The sequence below is a fragment of the Chlamydotis macqueenii genome, chromosome 17, assembly GCF_036417535.1.
Source record: "Chlamydotis macqueenii isolate bChlMac1 chromosome 17, bChlMac1.mat, whole genome shotgun sequence".
In the NCBI taxonomy this organism is placed as follows: Eukaryota; Metazoa; Chordata; class Aves; order Otidiformes; family Otididae; genus Chlamydotis; species Chlamydotis macqueenii.
In genome coordinates this window covers 1,343,667-1,361,228 of record NC_141572.1, presented here as the reverse complement: position 1 = coordinate 1,361,228, position 17,562 = coordinate 1,343,667, and the positions used below count along the sequence as shown (strand labels likewise).

General features: G+C 45.2%; 2 protein-coding genes and 1 long non-coding RNA gene across 4 annotated transcripts; 2 read left to right on the top strand and 1 right to left on the bottom strand.

Moving 5' to 3' along the window:
* The first annotated feature begins 8 nt into the window (after positions 1–8).
* Positions 9–1,605, top strand: ALKBH2 (alkB homolog 2, alpha-ketoglutarate dependent dioxygenase). Its single transcript, XM_010122084.2, has 3 exons — positions 9–262; positions 771–969; positions 1,105–1,605. The coding sequence occupies exons 1-3, from the start codon at positions 55–57 to the stop codon at positions 1,412–1,414; spliced, it is 717 nt and encodes a 238-aa protein (XP_010120386.2). The 5' UTR covers positions 9–54; the 3' UTR covers positions 1,415–1,605.
* A 247-nt stretch (positions 1,606–1,852) lies between these two features.
* LOC147598548 (uncharacterized) lies at positions 1,853–7,083 on the top strand. Its single transcript, XR_015260390.1, has 3 exons — positions 1,853–1,935; positions 2,245–2,356; positions 6,956–7,083. It is a non-coding gene; the product is annotated as an uncharacterized LOC147598548 (long non-coding RNA).
* On the bottom strand, positions 2,650–15,203 carry USP30 (ubiquitin specific peptidase 30). 2 transcript variants are annotated; one of them, XM_086761178.1, is made up of 13 exons: positions 15,109–15,203; positions 14,712–14,821; positions 13,654–13,836; positions 12,275–12,378; positions 11,313–11,411; positions 10,557–10,599; positions 10,195–10,289; positions 9,385–9,444; positions 8,568–8,654; positions 7,877–7,957; positions 6,920–7,139; positions 6,139–6,247; positions 2,650–5,485 (listed from the first exon to the last, which is right to left on the bottom strand). In XM_086761178.1, the coding sequence occupies exons 1-13, from the start codon at positions 15,177–15,179 to the stop codon at positions 5,221–5,223; spliced, it is 1,527 nt and encodes a 508-aa protein (XP_086617304.1). In that variant the 5' UTR covers positions 15,180–15,203; the 3' UTR covers positions 2,650–5,220. The 2 variants fall into 2 exon arrangements, with proteins under 2 accessions (XP_086617304.1, XP_086617305.1); XM_086761179.1 differs by having other exon boundaries at positions 10,557–10,596.
* Positions 15,204–17,562: the final 2,359 nt, after the last annotated feature.

The window sequence follows — 17,562 nt, the reverse complement described above, 5'->3', positions numbered from 1 at the left end:
GCTTCCCCGCCGCTGCCGGTCCCGTCCGGTCCCGGTGCCTCCGGGCGGGCGGCCATGGACCGGTACGTGGTCAAACGGCCCCCCGGGGAGGCGGGGGGCGGCGGCGGGAAGAGGCCGCGGCCGGAGGAGCCCGGCGCGGGGCAGCCCCCCTGGCAGGAGATCCGCGCGGAGGGGCTGTGCTGTGACTACCGGCTGCTGTTCGGCAAGGCCGAGGCTGACGAGATTTTCCGGCAGCTGGAAGAGGAGGTGGAGTACTTCGAAGGTACGGGGCGCCACACGCACCCCTCCGTGCCCCGGCCTGCCCAAGGCAAGGCCCGGACTGATTCCCGTGGCCTGGGCAGAGCTGTCAGCGCTGGAGAGGTTTCTGCAGGGCCTGGTTGGGCCCTAGCACACGTTGTTAGTTTTGCTAAGCTTGAAGCGTGTGCCAAGCTGTTTCCTTAAGGTTTTAACGTTTCCAAAGAACCAAAGTAGTTGAGTTTGTTGGTAGGTGCCGTATATGAGCTCTGCCCAGTCACGTTAACTCAACAGAACAGGGTGTGGGTGCTCGTCCCGTTCAAGGAGGGCAGTCGGGCAGTGTCCAGCTTGAGCGTGACGTACTTTGTTGGGACAGAAACACTTGAACGCAGGTGACAGCTTTTGGGTTGTCGTAAGCACTTCTGTTGTCCCACCGGAGATTCCCAGAAGCTCTGAGTCAATGAGAATGTTGAAACTGTGAACTGCAGAGGTAATACAGAGTTGGCTTTGATCCTTCACGTGTCTTGTTTAAACAGGTGAAATGACAAAACTGCAAGTGTTTGGCAAATGGCATCATATTCCAAGGAAGCAGGTAACCTATGGAGACCCTGAGTTAACGTACACTTACTCGGGCGTTACCTTCTCTCCCAAGCCGTGGATCCCAGTTGTCGAGCGTATCAGAGACCGCGTCACTTTGGACACGGGACATACTTTTAATTTTGTTCTTATTAACAGGTATGTCTGACTTCCAGTTGCACCAAGTAACTTGTTCAAATAGAAAATTGCTTGTGCATCAATGTTGACAGAGCGTTGTTTGACGTTCATTTAATCGGATTGGTAGAAGAACTAACTGATCTGTTCTGTGTACAGATATAAAGATGGTGAGGACCACATAGGTGAACATCGAGATGACGAGAGAGAGCTGGTTCCACGCAGTCCTATCGCGTCTGTGTCCTTCGGAGCTTGCAGAGACTTTGTTTTCAGGCACTGTGATTCCAGAGGGAAGAATGCAACGCGCCACGTTAAGCCAGTCAAACTGCAGCTAGCCCACGGTAGCCTGCTGATGATGAAGTACCCCACCAATGTGTACTGGTACCACAGCCTGCCCATCCGCAAGAGAGTGCTTGCCCCAAGAATCAACCTCACGTTTCGGAAAGTGATGGCTGTAGCCAAGAAGTGAAATATTCAGCAGTCAAGCACCTGGACTCTGAAAATAGAAGCTTTCTTCCCTGACATAACTGTCAATTTCTGATTCAAACACTGTCTTTGGTAATCCAAGGAACCAGATGAATAAATTAAAGCAGGAGAGTAGATAGTGCACTTGGTAACTTGCTAATAAAGACTGCAACTACTGATCTTAAATGCCAAGAATACTTTGTCGCCGTGAAATGCTGCTGTAGTCCTGTCGATACATGTTTTTAATGAGTAACACCCTTGTTTTGCTCAGGAGGAAGTTTGTTCTCAACCGACCTTCATCTAGCCAGTTTTCCAAAAAGTTCAAAATACTCTATATCCTGGAGATAGCAGTGAAATAGTTTATAAATACTATAAACTACAAGATGTAATCATTTAGAGTGAGCCTGGAAGCTGAAGCTGTTCAACAGGTGACACTTTCTTGTATGCTATGGTTTGCTTTTTTAAAAAAAAATAAAATACACATGAGACTGACATGAAGAAGAGGAGCACTGAGATATGAATATTGTGAGTGCAACGTGGCTGGCTGTGTGTTCAGTCACTGACTTTTGTCTGCTTATATTCCTCTGCTGTTCTGCCTCCTCTGCTGACACAGGAGGCTGGGTTCTTTCAGTCAGTAGCGTGGTGGGGTAGGAGGAAGCTTGAGGTGCTACCACAGAGGGAGGGGGCCTCCTCTTCCTTTCCTTAGATCCTTTGTACAGAAACCAGGGAGATGACCTTTTGGGGAAAGGCTGGGTTGGACCATTTGTATGGACAACGCAGCGTGAAAGGCTGTGACTTCTGAGAGTGTCTGTTTTTCTAAATAATTCTCCCTAGGGATTCCATTCTGACTGCCTGGAAGCCATCGCCGTCCGTGCTGACAGTGAATCCTGCTGAAATGAGGAAAGTCCGCCCAAAGTCACCGACAGGCCTCGCAGAATCCACAATGGTAAGTGAGACTGTGAACGGATCCTTGTGTAACCAGGCCGCAAGCACCTGAATTAGCGATGGACTCTCTCCTTCAGCAGCAGGTCCATTAGGGCTGTGGAATTAATGTCTGTTTAGACAATTTGGAGCTGGTACTTCCCACCCCTACAAAAAAATGTGATCTGTAGCGTGAAGAGCTCCTGCATGAATGCTTCTTATCCAGCAAACACAAAGGGCTGCTTCTATCGGATATACCGAATGCGGTTTGGCTTACAGCTGGGTCTTTGTTTCAAGACATTACCACACGTGAATGGCTACTTTCTCTAATAAGTTTGTTCTTTTATTGCTACTGTACAGTTACAAAAATACCGTGAAGTGAAAACACAACTTCAAACAGCAGTGCAGTGGTTTGACTATAATATCATATATTTTTAAATAACGCACAAAATAAGACAAGAATAATCCAAACACAGAGATGTCATCTTGGAGGCCCTATCTGATGTTTTTTTTACCTTTTACATTGTATTAACACCTTCTCCACCATAGAAGCTTGCGAGTAACAAGTAGCGGCGTTTGATGAGCCTCACGTGCCTGCTCAGAGCCCAACACCTTCAAAAGGTGAGGGCTGGGTGGCAAACACCTGCAGAGGTCTTTGATGCTCACAGCAGGCTGGGAATACCTAGCACAGCTCAGGACCAGGACCGAGGGGCTGATACTTGCTCCCTTACGCTGAGGGCTAAGCCAAGACCTTCTACGCCTTCCTAACAGTGAAAGCTAGAAAAAATGCTGACTACGCAATCCTCGTCTCCATAGCCCTTGAGGAAGCTTTCAGAGTAAATCTGCAGCCGAGTGAAACTGAGCAATTCACCGGTGTCGTACAGTGACTGTGCTTTCGTTCTCATCAAACTGGCCCCTGTTGGAAAGCAGGTGTGTGCAAAAGGAAAAGAAAAATATATTCAACGTGCTAGCTTGCAGTAAGGTGTGGCTTTATGTCCCTGTTACAAGCTGATGAGGTTAAGACTTAGTCCGTTGTGTGCGTACGTGCTGACCCACCTCCAGCATCACTGCTTTCTAAACAAAGTGACTTGTTCAGATGAGCTTCTCAAAAATTCAGTTGAAAACTCTAACCAGACCCTGTTGAGAACAGGTGTTGCAGAATATACACTGCTGGCAGTGGAAGTGGTTTGAAGCTCTGAGGTACAGATGGTGGGAGCCAGATGCTTTGCACGATGTTTTTTCTTAGATAACACCAGCACTGCTTTACAGAGCTCCTGCTGCTGCTTTCAGGAGCAGGCTTTTCATGGAGGGCTTTCACCTTCTGCAAGTCTGTAAGGTCTTAGTTCAATGGCCAGGGCATTTTTGGCATTTTGCATCCTTCTAGGGTTATTTTGTTTGTTTTCCTTGTTGTTTTTCCATAACTTAAAATAGAAAGGTTAAAACCATGCTACTGCTAGCCTAGCACAGCAAGGAGGCTTCTCAGGAACTAGTAGTCAGTAGATTTATAACCACTATTTTATATCTACTGTGAGCATTACCTGGCGCAGGAACTGTGATCCGTACTCCGGAATGATGTGTTAGTCCTGGTAATTTAAAAGCAGTCAAAAGGATAATTTTTGCTGCTTCTCCCTCTGTGCTTTGCTTGGGATTTTTTTTTTTAACACATCAAACAGTGTAGAGCAGCAAAGTACACCTCACTCCTATGCATGCGGCAATCCGTGTCTCTAGCAGTGACAGCAGTCACTTTTCAGCCTGCTGTACTACCGCACAAGTGCCCCCCAGTCCTGATTCAATCACGCGTGCTCTAACGTCACAAGGGTGCTCCTGTTGCTGTACATCTCGGCTCGCAGTCACAACCGGGACAAGCTCTAAAGCTCAACTGCAAACTGGACAGCATGTATCTGAATGGTTGATGAAAACTGGCAGTTTTTCAGCATTAAAACAGGAAGGGCAAGTCCAGAACACCAGTTACAGTAGCTTTGAAATCACAGCATTAGAAGTTGTAGTCGATACGACAAGCAACTGTACTCAACAGTTTCATAGTGACAAAGGAAATTACAATACTGATTACTAGCAAACGCCTCTGACTCTTGATTTCAGCTATATTCCAAGGATAGAGAGCAATAAATCAAACTCTGTGCTCTTAACAGATAGAAAATTTATCTTTTCTCCTGGAAAAAGGAAACTGCAGTTGGAATCAGCAGAAGTACTTCTACGATGTATAAAGAACTGAAATATTAGCAAAATGATGTGAACAGGGAAGACGGTTTTTGGATCATGCGTGTTATGTAGAGATGTCTCACTTGACTGATCAGCTGGGATACCAAGAGAAATCTGATTCCGTTAGTAGTTCATCCCGTCATCTTGAGACATTTATCAGAACGCAACGCAGATGCAGCGCACTCAGACAATGGTAATGTTACTATTCAAATAAGCACAAGGCACTTTGTTTCTTAAATCATTGCCTTTGATAACAGCGGCTTCCCATCAGCCGCTCCTGGGGCTCCCCTGCTCAGAAACATCTGCAGTGAAATGTATCGGATTAAGCATCTCCCTTTGAAAATTTCCACACGTGTCAGAATACGGAACGCAGCCTCGGGAAGCCTGTTTGAAATGTCTGTTTCAGAGCTGTGATGCTGCTGACAAGATTCCTACCTAACAGAATAAGTGCTTCTCTAATACAGACACGCTTTGGGCTGCACAACGTTAGCAGACCGACTTTGGGTAGCGTAATTTTGGTACAAAACGCAACTCCCAGCAGGAGCCAGCCATTGCCACGGAGGCAGGGGGGAGTTAAAGGGCCTGAGGTGGGTTATTTGCATAACAGACAGGAGGTGCAACGTAGATCTCATTAGAGGAGTTTTGTCAGTTTTTGTCTTGCTCTCTTCATCACTCTTCAGCCCTCAACTCCAAGCTTTGGTGCTGCGCCCTTGAGTGAACGCGCTCATAAAACAGCAAGTAAGCACTAGAGGAAAGGACCTCCTGCAAGCTGGCTTTGCGAACAGTGTCATCGGAAATCCACAGCCACTGACTGCTGACCGAGAGCGGGTTCTTAGGAGAAGGTGGGGAGCGGCGGTAAGTCACAAAGTGTCCAGAATGCATGTCTCCGTGATGAACGACGACTGCCATCAGACGGTAAAGGTACACGGGGGAACTGAAGGACAAGTGAGAAAAAGGAGAGGGTCAGCAGCCCTCGTGGATCACGCGCATACCAGACGCAGCCCCGCTTGCTTTGTCTAAAGTTGCAATTTCTTTTCAGAGCAAACAGATGACTCTGTAAGAGACACTCTGCCTTGCCATGACTTTTCAGTACACCAAGTCTTCACTGCAGTGCTGCCTTATTCTATTATCAAGACAACCAAGCCATTTAGTTTAAAAGTTTATGCTACAGAGGGCTACTACATTTTGTACAGCATAACTGATTGAATTTTGCAACAGCGTTTTCCATCAAACCTACCGATGTGCCAGCGTTTAGTTCTTAAAGAGGAAAAAATGAAAGGAAGGGGTAGAGGCAAACAGCAAGAATAAGATTATGGCTATTCAGAAGCATGGTTTACTGCACCGTGAACCAGAGAAAGGAGATCTGGAGTTTTCCTTGTAATAAGCTCTACTCCCTTTTCTAGGAACAAAATGGAGCTAAAGACAACCACTAGAAGTCGGCCAAGAGAAAAGCAAAAAATTTCTGTGCGGGAGCTAGGACAGTTGCTAAATTCTGTGACTGTGCAGCCTCATAATAAGGACAGAAGAAAGGAAGACATAATTTGAAGGGCCAGAAATTACAAGATAGAGTACAAATCTGTGACTTACCTGCATTCAGGGAATGCAGCAAGTGGAAAAGTTCCCGAGGACATTAAAAATGAAGAGGAGCAGGCACCATTCACGAAGAGCAGTTTAGTCCCAGACAGCTGTTCTCCATCTGCCAGAGAAAGCAGGCATTCTGTTATTTAACTTAAATGCTGCTGTTAGTATTGCTAGTAGCAGTGCTGCTGTTCCTGCAGTACCCTTCGTCACAGAATATGAAGGTATTTTACTTTTTTAAGTCATTACCTATTACAATCCTTTAAGAGGTGCAGAGGAGTGTCATATCCAAAGACAGTTTGTTTTTACATGACACAAATATGAAAATGACCGTGTTTACAAAATCCCAACTAAAGAGAATATTGAGCTGCCTAAATGACAAACCTACTACAGCTAGATTTTCTAACTGGTTTTTTAAGAATTCACCATTCCCAGCATTCTTTCTATGCTTGTCCTGAAGCCTTAGAAGAGATGACTAACGAGATAATCCCTAGGACTTCCGGAGTTCAACATTCCTTCATCCTTTGGACATAAAACATGCGAGCTCTATGCTAGCTGGGATTTTTTTATTGTTTGTTTGCAAATATTTAGTAGGATCAAATTAAATTATCAAAACTGAACTGTAAACTTGGAACAGGGAAAGGAATTGCTTGCTGGGGAAGGGATTTCTACTTGTCCTCTTTGCACAGATCCAAATAAAGATACTGCTGTTATGTTCATTCTGCAGATTAGAATGTTTTATCACCGAAATGCAGAAATACCTGATGTATTTTGTTTTCAAAATAAGTACCTGAAGGTTTTACTGCTGTCCCATCCTTTGTTCCAGGCGTTGTTGCTTCAGAGTTTTTGTGATTCAGCTCGTTCTGGCTTGATTTATGAACAGGAACGCGATATTTGTAGATGTCCATGATCAGGAACTCATTGAACTGTACGTGTTCGTGACGTTTCAGAGGAGTGCCTTGGTTTGACCAGCTCAGCCTTTGCAGGTGGATGCACAAACACTGAGGGAGCTTCAGCAGTATTCCATAGACAAGGAGAGCCAAAATAGATTTTAAATGAAGAGAAACAGCTATTTGATTTAAAAGCGTACTAACGGAACTGGTAAGTCTAGTAGATGAGGAAACACATCACTGAGCTGTTCCCCTCTGTGCTACTGTGCAAGGTTATTGGCAATAGTGTCGCTAGGATGTGACACTAACTCAAAGCTCTCTTGAGATGTCTGGGAATGCCACTACTGCTCACTCACTGTGCAGATGGATAGCTAATGTTAATTGTTTTCTCCAAATGGAAGAAAAATCAATAAAAATACATGCATGCTCCTAAAAATCTCACCTGTCAGTCTCATCTAGCTTGTTGATCTGTGAGGTAGAAATGGGGATTGGAATTTTTTGGAGTGAGTTGTTGTAAGACATTTGCTGATACTCAATAAGTCATGGCTTTGCACAGTGAGATTACCAGGGGAAAAAAGGTCAAGTAGTTACAAATCTGTGACATTCAAAGTCATGCCAGGGTTACCCTCTATCAATAAGTACTTATTAATGGCACCTGAGGCTCTTAATTACAGACCACTGCTCTGTTGTCCTCTGCATTGTATGATTACAGAGCAAAAACTATGAGCTTCCCCTATAAACCGTACCTGATGTTCAGCACCATTTAAACCAGCTGTATTTAGAACATTTTAATTTATGTGAAAAGTGCCATTGCTAAAGATGCTACAAACATGGTATATATGCATCTCTTCGCTTACCTTTCCTAACTTTAATTGCTTAACAAATGTTGTCCTCTGGTTTTCTATGCTCTGTCCGTTCAGAGTCCCTTCTGCCTGAATCTGAAATCAAAGGGAACAAAATAAAGCCATTCGATTACCTGCTGTATCAGATTACACACAGTAGTGCAGGTCTGCACGCTGCAGTCAAAAGCAATCATGTATCTAGAACTATGCTCAGTATGTTAATGACACCTACAGTTTTCTAGGACTCTTCTAAAGAATCACTGGCCTATCCTAATGGATCAGAACTCTAAACCAAAATCAAGCAGAAATGAGCATTTACAGAACAAGCCCAGCCTCCAGGTTTGTGTGTAGCCCTATGCTATTGCCGTTGGTTTTCAAAGAAGCAACTTTGGCTCTGTGCTATCGTCAAATTACAGGCAACTGTAAAATGCTATTTAAAATACCAGAATAAAAAAAAATATCCCAAATATTATCTAAATAATAACTGGTAATTACAGAATAAAATACTTGTAAATTGTGTGATATTAGTAATAAATAAAGCTTCAAAATATTCTGTGAGATAAGAACTCCATTTTAAACATAAGAAATCCCAGGCAGGCTAGAGGCTTTCCTGAAGTCATGAAGAAAGGAGTAGAAAACTGAAGCCATAATTCTGTCAGCAGGTTTAAAACAGAGCTAGAAGGCTATATAAATTAAAATGACATACTTTAGTGCAGTTGTCACACACAACATCCTTTACAGATTCAGAGGAGATGAAATGGTGGAGGCAGTGGTCCAACGTCATTGGACGACCCTTAGTACAAAAAAAACCAAAATTATTTGCAGTAATTTTCGGGTGCATACCACTTAATTTTGTGAAAGGATTTTTCATAACCTACTACAGAATTGCAGACATTTCTTGAGGAAACTGCCTAAATGGCTTTGGGTATAGAACACTGATAATGTAAATATAGGGATTCTTCCTTGGCCTGGGCGAAAACATAGAAAACATTGCAGCCTGTAGATAACAACAATAGCTATGACTCCCTGTGACTCCTTTGCGGGGGTTTTAAACTGCAGATCTGTCATTTGACGTTTTTCAGACAGCCAAAAAGAAACAGAAACACTTTCCAGTTGAAATCACTTGACCCAAAAGCCTGTATTGGGTAACTTGTGTACTGTCACCACAGAGATAGACCACCCGAAGGTCACCTTCCATGACTGCCAGAAACAGCCCTCGGGATACGATCTGGTCTGTTCAGATTACACAGAAAGGACCGAGTACTCCACCAGGAGAAACAGAAAACTCCCATCGGTGTCACAAAGTCATGCTTGTTGTACTAACTGGTAATTTGCACCAGCATGTTAGCGATAAGGTGCTGTAGTAGCGTAATGGGATCATTTATAAACAGGCAAGAAAATAAACTGTAGCATTCGTTTACACTTAGGCTGTAGCATCTTAAAAAGGCACTAGTGAAGATAAAGCTGTGCCGACAAGGCAACGGGCGGACTGGCTGGATCATGCGTCGGCGAGGGATACGTACCCACACAGCTGCGGGAATACTCAGCGAGAGACTGTCAAAGGTATCGTACCTCACAGGACTCTGCAAGAAAATAGTTCACATATCCAGTGAGCAAAAATTTATGACAGTCTATTAAAATAAAAACCACCTCACAAAGGGTGAGCATACGCCCTCTGCTGTCCACAATTATCTGCTGGAACAGGGTCAAAACCACAGTGCCAGCAAACACCTGATGTGCTTCTTAGCCTCCTTCTGCTGAACCTGCCCCTGCTCACTTAAATTCGTTTGCAAGGTTCTGAAAAGTAAAAGTACTGAACGTAGTCTTACAGTCTGCTCTGCAAATACCATTTACTTTCTGTGTTTTTTCTTTATCCAGGTTATCTTCATCTCCTTGCTCTGGATAACTGGACCGGAACTGAATTTGGCTTTGCATGTGCAATCTCAGTACTGGGTGCTGAATGACTCGGTCATTCTGTCAACTGGGTCCTAAAACGCTGCCCATGTGAGTGGATTTTCAGTATATGATAGCTGTGCTACTGCATACTAAATATCATACATATTTAATTATGTAATAAATATAAATATAATAAGCTATTCTGTTAAGGCAGCTATTATCCTCACAAAGTGGCTCACGCTTAATTTTCTTCAGTACATGTAGTGACACATTCTTGTTCATCACCAGGGCCATGATAAGTACCTGAAAAAGTAACAGTTAAGCAAACCTTTGGAGCTAAAGCCAAGTGTCAGAAACAAGGGATGATGGTTTCAGAGTGCGCCCTGACCGTCGGCATCCTTTTCCACATATACGTATTACCAGACACGGTCTTATACCTGGTGTTCACAGTGTTTGCAAACCATGTTGCTGGTCAGCCTTCCGTGAAAAGGATGCTGGGATTTCCAGTGACTGACCACCGGGGGAAGAGACCCTGAAACACAAAGTTGAAATTGTCCTTTTATTTTCAGTACATCTGTGTTTATCACTACAATGCCACATTTTTGGACCACAGTAACGAAACTAACTGCTATAAAATATGTTCCATCCCACTAACAAATAATTAAATTTTTTTTTTTTACAGCTGAAGAACTACATTTCAGTCCAATACAGACAAAGATCAATTAATATTATCCCCTTAATAAAGAAAGCAACTACACTATGACTGAATATTCATATTTCAGAATGGAAAAAAGCATACCTCTTGTTCTGCACCTTATTTGCTTTGGGGCTATTTCTGGCTGCTAGAGAGGAAGATAAAAGATTTCATTAACTCCACCTTAGAAAGCATTAAGTATTAAATACATTCTTATTTCATCCCTAATGTGTTGCTTTGTGGGAGTTTTAGTGCCTCTATATTTGAGGAAGGCCAAAAAACCTGATAGGCAACAAATTTGTAATTGACAAAAGAACACTTCTAATAAAATGAATAATTAATCAACAGAATTATTTGCCTTAAAGTACTAAAATAAAAGCGCAACAGATTTTATAAACCTTTTGTCTATATTTTAGACAAAAGAAGTAGAAAAAAAAGAGGTCTGCATGATGTTTACCACTAAACTGGAGGATAAGATAAATTTCACCTCCAAGTGGACTGTTCCATAATTGTCCATTTTACAGTTTTCAAACCACTTTCCTGTGTCAGCTCTTACAGATGAGAGTAGCTGCTTAGGTGGACTGCTGTATTTCAGTCCCTATACTGAATGGATTTAGGAATGCAAAAAAAGTGGAATCACTGTAAATTAAAATACCTTTGCTTACAAAAAGACATTTTTAATTCTTTAGATTGCCTGACTTATTCATTCATTTCTGTCAAGAGTACTAAAGTACAGCTTTGTAAACATAGTGAAAACATCTCCCGTTTCTAAACAGACGCTTTATACTTGACACACTTAGGAATGTAGGCAGACTACGGAAACTTCTCCTGATAATGAAGTAACGTTGGTAAAGAAGTCACCTCCAGCAAATGCACATCGAACAAATGTGTCACACGTGGCTGACGGTCCCGTTCATCTTCTAATGAGGAGGTAAGGACATGAAATAGTTCGTGAGCATCCTAGTAAACAGAGGCAGAAGACTTAGAGGAAGCAAATACAAAAGACATCAAAACAGACACCAGGAGTACAGATACACGTATGGCTATGTCATTGCAGCGGGAAATTAAAGGAAAAATTACAGCCCACATTATGTATTAATAGTAATCATTTATGCATCTGCTGCATTTTTCCTAAAAAGCTTTTTCTATAAAGCTGAACTTTGTAACAGCACACATTATTAAAAGTATTCCAGGCCATCTACATTCAAAAGACATTTAAATACTTGGAGGAAAAAAGCAAAATGAATGCACAAATGCCTGCTTTCGTTAATTTCAATAAAAGCATAACTGACATCTCTGCTGTTTGCTTTGGCTCCGAAATACAAAAGGTAGAACCATAATATTATGAGTGAGATAACTGATCAAGTTCATCAGCCAGCTGCTTTTACTTAGGGGCTGAAAATACTGAAACCAAGAATTAGAAATCTTGTATGTTACACGTAACTAAATTTGGAAATGTCAGTGGGGTCCGTCCCTCGAAGCAGAGCGGCACGTTAGCATGCACCCGTTATCTGTAGCGAGGCTGGGGCTGTGGCTGTTCTGCTTTAACCTTACAGGCTCCATTCTACCACCAAATCTGCAGGTAATTAAGTGTGAGGTTTTGAAGCAGCCAGGATTTCCATGATTGATACCCAAGCAAACTGAAAACGCCATTCATCAGTCACACGGTTGCTTTCCTTCACTTTTTAAAGCAAACTTTTCGCTGCAGCAAAGACTGAGATTTGACACTTAGAGCTGTTAGTACCATAGCTTCACTGTCCTGTTACTCTGTGTCTAAGCACTGAGGTGTCTATGGGGCAGTCTGGCTTGAGTTCTGTAATCACCTGCTCTTCAAATGATGAGATCTGCCACCTGTACATCCTTAAAACTTCTAGCAGGCAGCTTGCGTCCAGGACGTCATCTTCTGTTACTTCGTGGCAGGATAAAGCTAGGGACGTTGCATTTAAAGATGTTAGAAGGAGACACAAAGAACAGTTAGAACATAAATCTGTTTATTTTAGACTTATGATTACTTCTGTAATCATATAATTGATTACAGAAGAGTTATTTTTCATTAAGACAAGCAGACAATGACAAAAAAAATCCCTAGGATGTATTAATTACCATTCTCGTCTGCCCAGGCTAACTGACTGCGTGCATTCTCCTCAGCGAGTACATATGCAAAGTGAAATGTTTCTCTGCTAGCTGATACAGAGAGAATGGATATAAATGCTGTCTGAAAAGACAAATTTTTACTGGTGGACTGGGTAAAAATTGGTACTTTACACATCACAGAAACCCCAGTATTGATACCCCATCGTCCTTACATCAGTGAAATGTGCGAGCTTAACCGGCACAATTCTAGTACGAACAACATCCTGAGACAGGAGAGCTTCCAGTGCCTTTCCTTTAAAACAAAGCCCTGTGGGGAAAGCCAGGAGAGCCAACAAATTGCTTAGACGTTTTGAGTGCGTAAATAGGATGTAAGTGATGCATGAATTTAGCACAGGGGCAAGTCTGAAACAGGCCACCAAACTGGGTGTAGAGGCTTTAAAGTTTTTATCCAACATCATACAAAGTGTCTCATTTAATAGCCCATATTTTGGGTAGAACAGTAAGCTTGGAAAAAAATACTTATTTTATAATGCACTAATTCTTTTAATATAGAATTCTGAGTGCTCACCTAATTGTGATTTTCCTATTTCTTCAGTTTTATTGAGTCCATTGTCATACGGTTTTAACAATAAATACTCTGTGAAGAGCAAATGCATTAAAGCCTGCGGCCACAGCTTCCCTAACCACATTTTCAGCACCACTGTTGCCCTCTGCTTCGATTTGTTCAACCTGCTGGCAAACGGCTCCTTCAGAGCAATGTGCACAATGCCAGGTTGGCCGCCCACTGCTTCTCGATTGCCAGGCGAGTCAAACAAAACCTGAAACCTTTCAGCTCTTGGCCAAGAAACAAACAGCTTTGGGGACGCAGGCAGCCGGGCCTTGCGTTGTCCAGGCTCCGTACGGTAACTTAATACCGTTTGGAGCTCTGCTTCTCTGTGAAAGTTGGTTGAACTTGGCCGATGAGTTCAAAGTGAGTAGAGGGAAATTAAAAAGAGAAGAATACAAGACCAGGTGATCTTCCTTTCTTTAGGAAAGGAGGCTAGAAACAATAATATTCATGCTAAATATTTTCTTCTTAGTTTATCGCGACGTGAAAACGTTAGAATACCTCTTAGGAGATGCAGCAAAGTGACTGACAAGTATTGATGCTCAGTGGCCTGGTTCTGGTCTGTCTTGTACTGCGCTGTAAATTCCTCCAGCCACTTGATGAAAGATGGGCAGGAGGATAAGCCTTGCAGCAACGAGTTCATGAAGCAGGTGTTTCCCAAGTTAAGAAGGCCAGGTACAAGCCCTACAAATAGACGTTTACACCATAAAGTCTAGGAAAACGGCGCTATTTTCAGTAGCAAGTGTTGTGTTAGGTATTCAAATGACATTATTTCAGTTTATTTGGTACTTGCACCCAGTGAAAACGAGAGGATGCCGGTACGTACAACAGCATACTCTAAAGTGTTTGATACATGGTGGTCTCTGAGACGTACACCACTGTAAAAATCTCCTTAAAATGTATTGGAAAAATATTATTTTTTTTCCTGATAGGAATGGATTTCTATCAACACACTAAAGTTCAGGATTATCTGCAAGTTACCGTACAAACTGTACAAGTCTTGGTTGCAATATATAGTGTAGGACCCCATATGTCGCACGGTTGCAGGAGCCCTCGGGGTCACTGCTGCGCAGCTGCGCGCTTTGGCTCGGTCCGTGAACCTTCTCTTTCCTCCAGATCAGCACACGATGATGAAAACTCTTGGGTTGCCACGGATCAGTAGGAGGGATTTCTGTGTGATTCTGCTTAGCAAGAGACTCTCCCTTCTCTTGCACTGTCAGTGAGAACGCATTTATTTTGCATTCCGAAATGCAAAATAAAATAAAGTGCGTTATCTGCAGTGGTTGAGGGGTGACGCTTTCACGGGGCACGCAAATACGTCTAATGAGTCACAATTTTAGAAAAATGACAGTTAATGCATTGTGTAAGTGACAGAAGTCCTTTGTCAAGACTTTCTGTTTGTTTGTTTGTTAGATTTCTAAACAGGGCAGTGACCAAAATTTTATCTTTAGCAAGAGAAAGCGATTTAGCGGCGCTAGTGACAAACCCCAGAAACGGGGCCGCTCCGGCGCAGCCCGCACGCCCGACCTCGGCGGGCCGGGCCCCCGCGCCCTCCCTACCTCTCCCGCGCCGCTTCCTCTCGGTGATGGGACCCCAGAGCACGTACAGCCCCGCCGCCACCGCCGCCGCCACCCCGCCGAGCACGCCCCAGTGCCTCATGGCTCTGTGCCTGAAACGGGGGAAAATAAAACAAAACCGAAACACAACCGGGGGCTCGCTACCGCCGGCTGCAGAGGCGCGGATCGGACGCACGGACGCGGGGGTAGAGGGGCACGGGGGAGGCGGCGGGCGCCCCGGGAGGTTCCCGCACGTTTAACGCCCTCCCGCCCGGTATCGCTCCCGGTGCCCGGTTCGGGGAAGGGAAGGCCCGGCCTCGGCCGCCGTGGTCGCCACCGCCCGCCCCGGCGCCCGACGGTGCCCGTCCCCGCCCGGGTCCCCCCGCCACCCCGCGCTGACCTGGCCGCCGCCCCGGCCCGCAGCACGCGCCGCACCGCCCCGTTCGTTTCCGCGGCCCCGCCGGGCAGCATCCCCCGCCGGAACCAGAGCCCCGCGGGCAGGCGGCGCGGCGGACGGGGCGGCGGAACGCCGGAAGTGGCGCGGGGGGTGCGCGGTTAGCGAGCGGACCGCCCCTAGCAACGGGCGGCGGCGGGCGGCTGGTCGCTAAGGGAGCCTGGGGCGGGGCCTGGTGCGGGGCCTGGTGCGGGCCGGCTGGGCCACCGGGGGTGTCACGGACGGCGCTGCCCGTCCCCTGGGACCCCCCCGGTCCCCTGAGGGAACTCTGGCTTAGAGGGCGGTGGCTCAAAGCTATGAGCAGGAGGTGGGACGCTTAAATCTCACAAGCTCAAGTTGCGCCAGGGGAGGTTCAGGTTGGATGTTAGGACAAATTTCTTCTCCCAAAGGGTTGTCGGGCTCTGGAACTGGCTGCCCAGGGAGGTGGTGGAGTCATCATCCCTGGAGGGGTTTAAAAAACGTGTAGATGTGGCGCTTAAGGACACGGTTTAGTGGTGTGGTGGACTTAGCAGGTTTGTGGTTGGAGTCTGTGACCTTAAAGGTCTTTTCCGACCTAAAGGATTCTGTAATTCCATCCAAACCCCCCAGAGAGAGAACAGCTCTCGTCCCTGCGCAGCACACCCCAGCCCTGAGGCTCCTCCGTGCCACCTTGACACCCTGCTCTCTCTACACCCGACATTTCAGGGCCCCGCTCTGCTTGCTCTGCACCTAGTGCTGTCAGGTTTTGTTTTTGACCGCTGCATTTCGAGGACCGTTTAGAGAAAGAAGTCAGTGCGAGGAGAGGAGGCATCCGGGAGTGCTTGCAGGCAGAACGACTGACGCATGCAGGTTTGGAGAGCTCCTCGAGATGGCAGCTGCTGATCGTGTCTGGGCCTGGCAGGTAACAGGCTCCCTCCTCACACCTCCCCGGATTAATTCTAACAGCCTTTGTTAGCAAAGTGTCTGGTACACCCTGTGTGTCTTTCTGGCCGAGTCCTTGTTCGCCTGACATTGCTCCACGCGTGCCAGAAGGCTGTTCCTAAGCGGAGAGCAGTCTGGAGAGCAGCAGAATAGACAGCAAGAGGCTGAGAGAAACAGGGGAGCGACAGACGGAAGAGAAGGATGTGAAGAAATCAAGGCGTCCTGACAGCTGCAGTGTATGTGTGCAACGTACCGTTCTCACAGCTGTCTCATGCACGGTAAACGTGTGAGACGGAAGCACCAGCCTGCTTAGAGGACCCAGTCTCAGGCCCTTGACTTACCGGAAAATTGGACCTTATTTAGTAAAAAAGTAATGTAGCTGCTGTATTCTAAAAAGAAAGCTGTTGCTTATGAAATGAACGTAAAAGCTAAAACTCCGCTTGAAAAATGCCATTTTCTCGCAAGTTTTGGGAGAAGCAAGCCAGGGCCTCTGTGAACTCGTGTTTTGTGGATAAATCTCATCCTGGAACTCCGTCGGGCTGCTCTGCTGAGACCGCTCTGACAAAGGCCGCAGTGGCTGCTTTCCTCTGGAGGTTTCAGTGCAGTAACTCCTCCTGTTGTGCTGACTTTGTCTGCAGTATTTTACCCAGTGAAACAGAGCAGAGAGTTCTTGGATCATATAAAGCATTGAAGTAAGATTTCTTTAACCCCCATGTTCTGAAGAGGAAACATAAATCTTGCAAATCAAGAAGGTGTGGGCAGACCAGTTTTACCTACTGAGGCCTTTCATTTCTCCATTGCGGTGGGCAGGCTGCCTTTCATTCCAAATAAGTGCTGAGCTCCTTTACGGTAACAAACGGCCGGAACAGTGCCGTTCTTCAGCCCGAACACATCACCAGCCAACGCGAAGGCAAGTAAAAGGGTGCACGACTGAAGAGGATGTGTTGTTTATGGAGACCTGCGTGTCTGCGAAGGATGAGCAGAAAATGGCGAGAGGTGAGAAAGAACGGAGAGCAGAGGGAGACAGCAAACACATCCTGAACAAGTTTTCAAAACTTGTTCTCTGAAAAAGCCTTTTAAAAAATATATTACGGAACATGCATGCATTTTGTGCAATTAAAATTGGGTTTTCTCACACTTTTAGGGTAGTATTCAGTTGCCTAAGCACAAACATCTTGATCCACGTGAGAGAGCCCTAAGGTGCCCGAGATATCCACATGGTCCTGTGTGATCCCCCAAAACCCACAGCTGGAGGCCACAGGAGGTGCACAGTTACCTGAATTGGAGCCGATGTCTGTGCACAGACGTCTGAATTCCACTCCCGCCCACAAATACTTCATTAAACAGTTGTTTTCACTATTTTTAAGGGAGCTGAAACCCTAGTTAGGTCAGCAGCAAGTTCTTTCTTGTAAGTACTAAAACCTGCTAACATTTTCAAGGTTTAGTGTCACAGACCAAGTCTGTGTGATAGTGGAACAACTCCCGTTCACAAATTGAGCA

Coding starts and splice junctions, on each gene's coding strand:
- ALKBH2 (XM_010122084.2), top strand. CDS start 55: ATGGACCGGTACGTGGTCAAACGGCCCCCCGGGGAGGCGGGGGGCGGC. Junction 263..770: donor GGAGGTGGAGTACTTCGAAG/GTACGGGGCGCC, acceptor TTGTTTAAACAG/GTGAAATGACAAAACTGCAA. Junction 970..1,104: donor AATTTTGTTCTTATTAACAG/GTATGTCTGACT, acceptor TTCTGTGTACAG/ATATAAAGATGGTGAGGACC.
- USP30 (XM_086761178.1), bottom strand. CDS start 15,179: ATGCTGCCCGGCGGGGCCGCGGAAACGAACGGGGCGGTGCGGCGCGTG. Junction 13,837..14,711: donor GAGGAAGCGGCGCGGGAGAG/GTAGGGAGGGCG, acceptor GTCTATTTGTAG/GGCTTGTACCTGGCCTTCTT. Junction 10,600..11,312: donor TCGATGTGCATTTGCTGGAG/GTGACTTCTTTA, acceptor CTTCCTCTCTAG/CAGCCAGAAATAGCCCCAAA.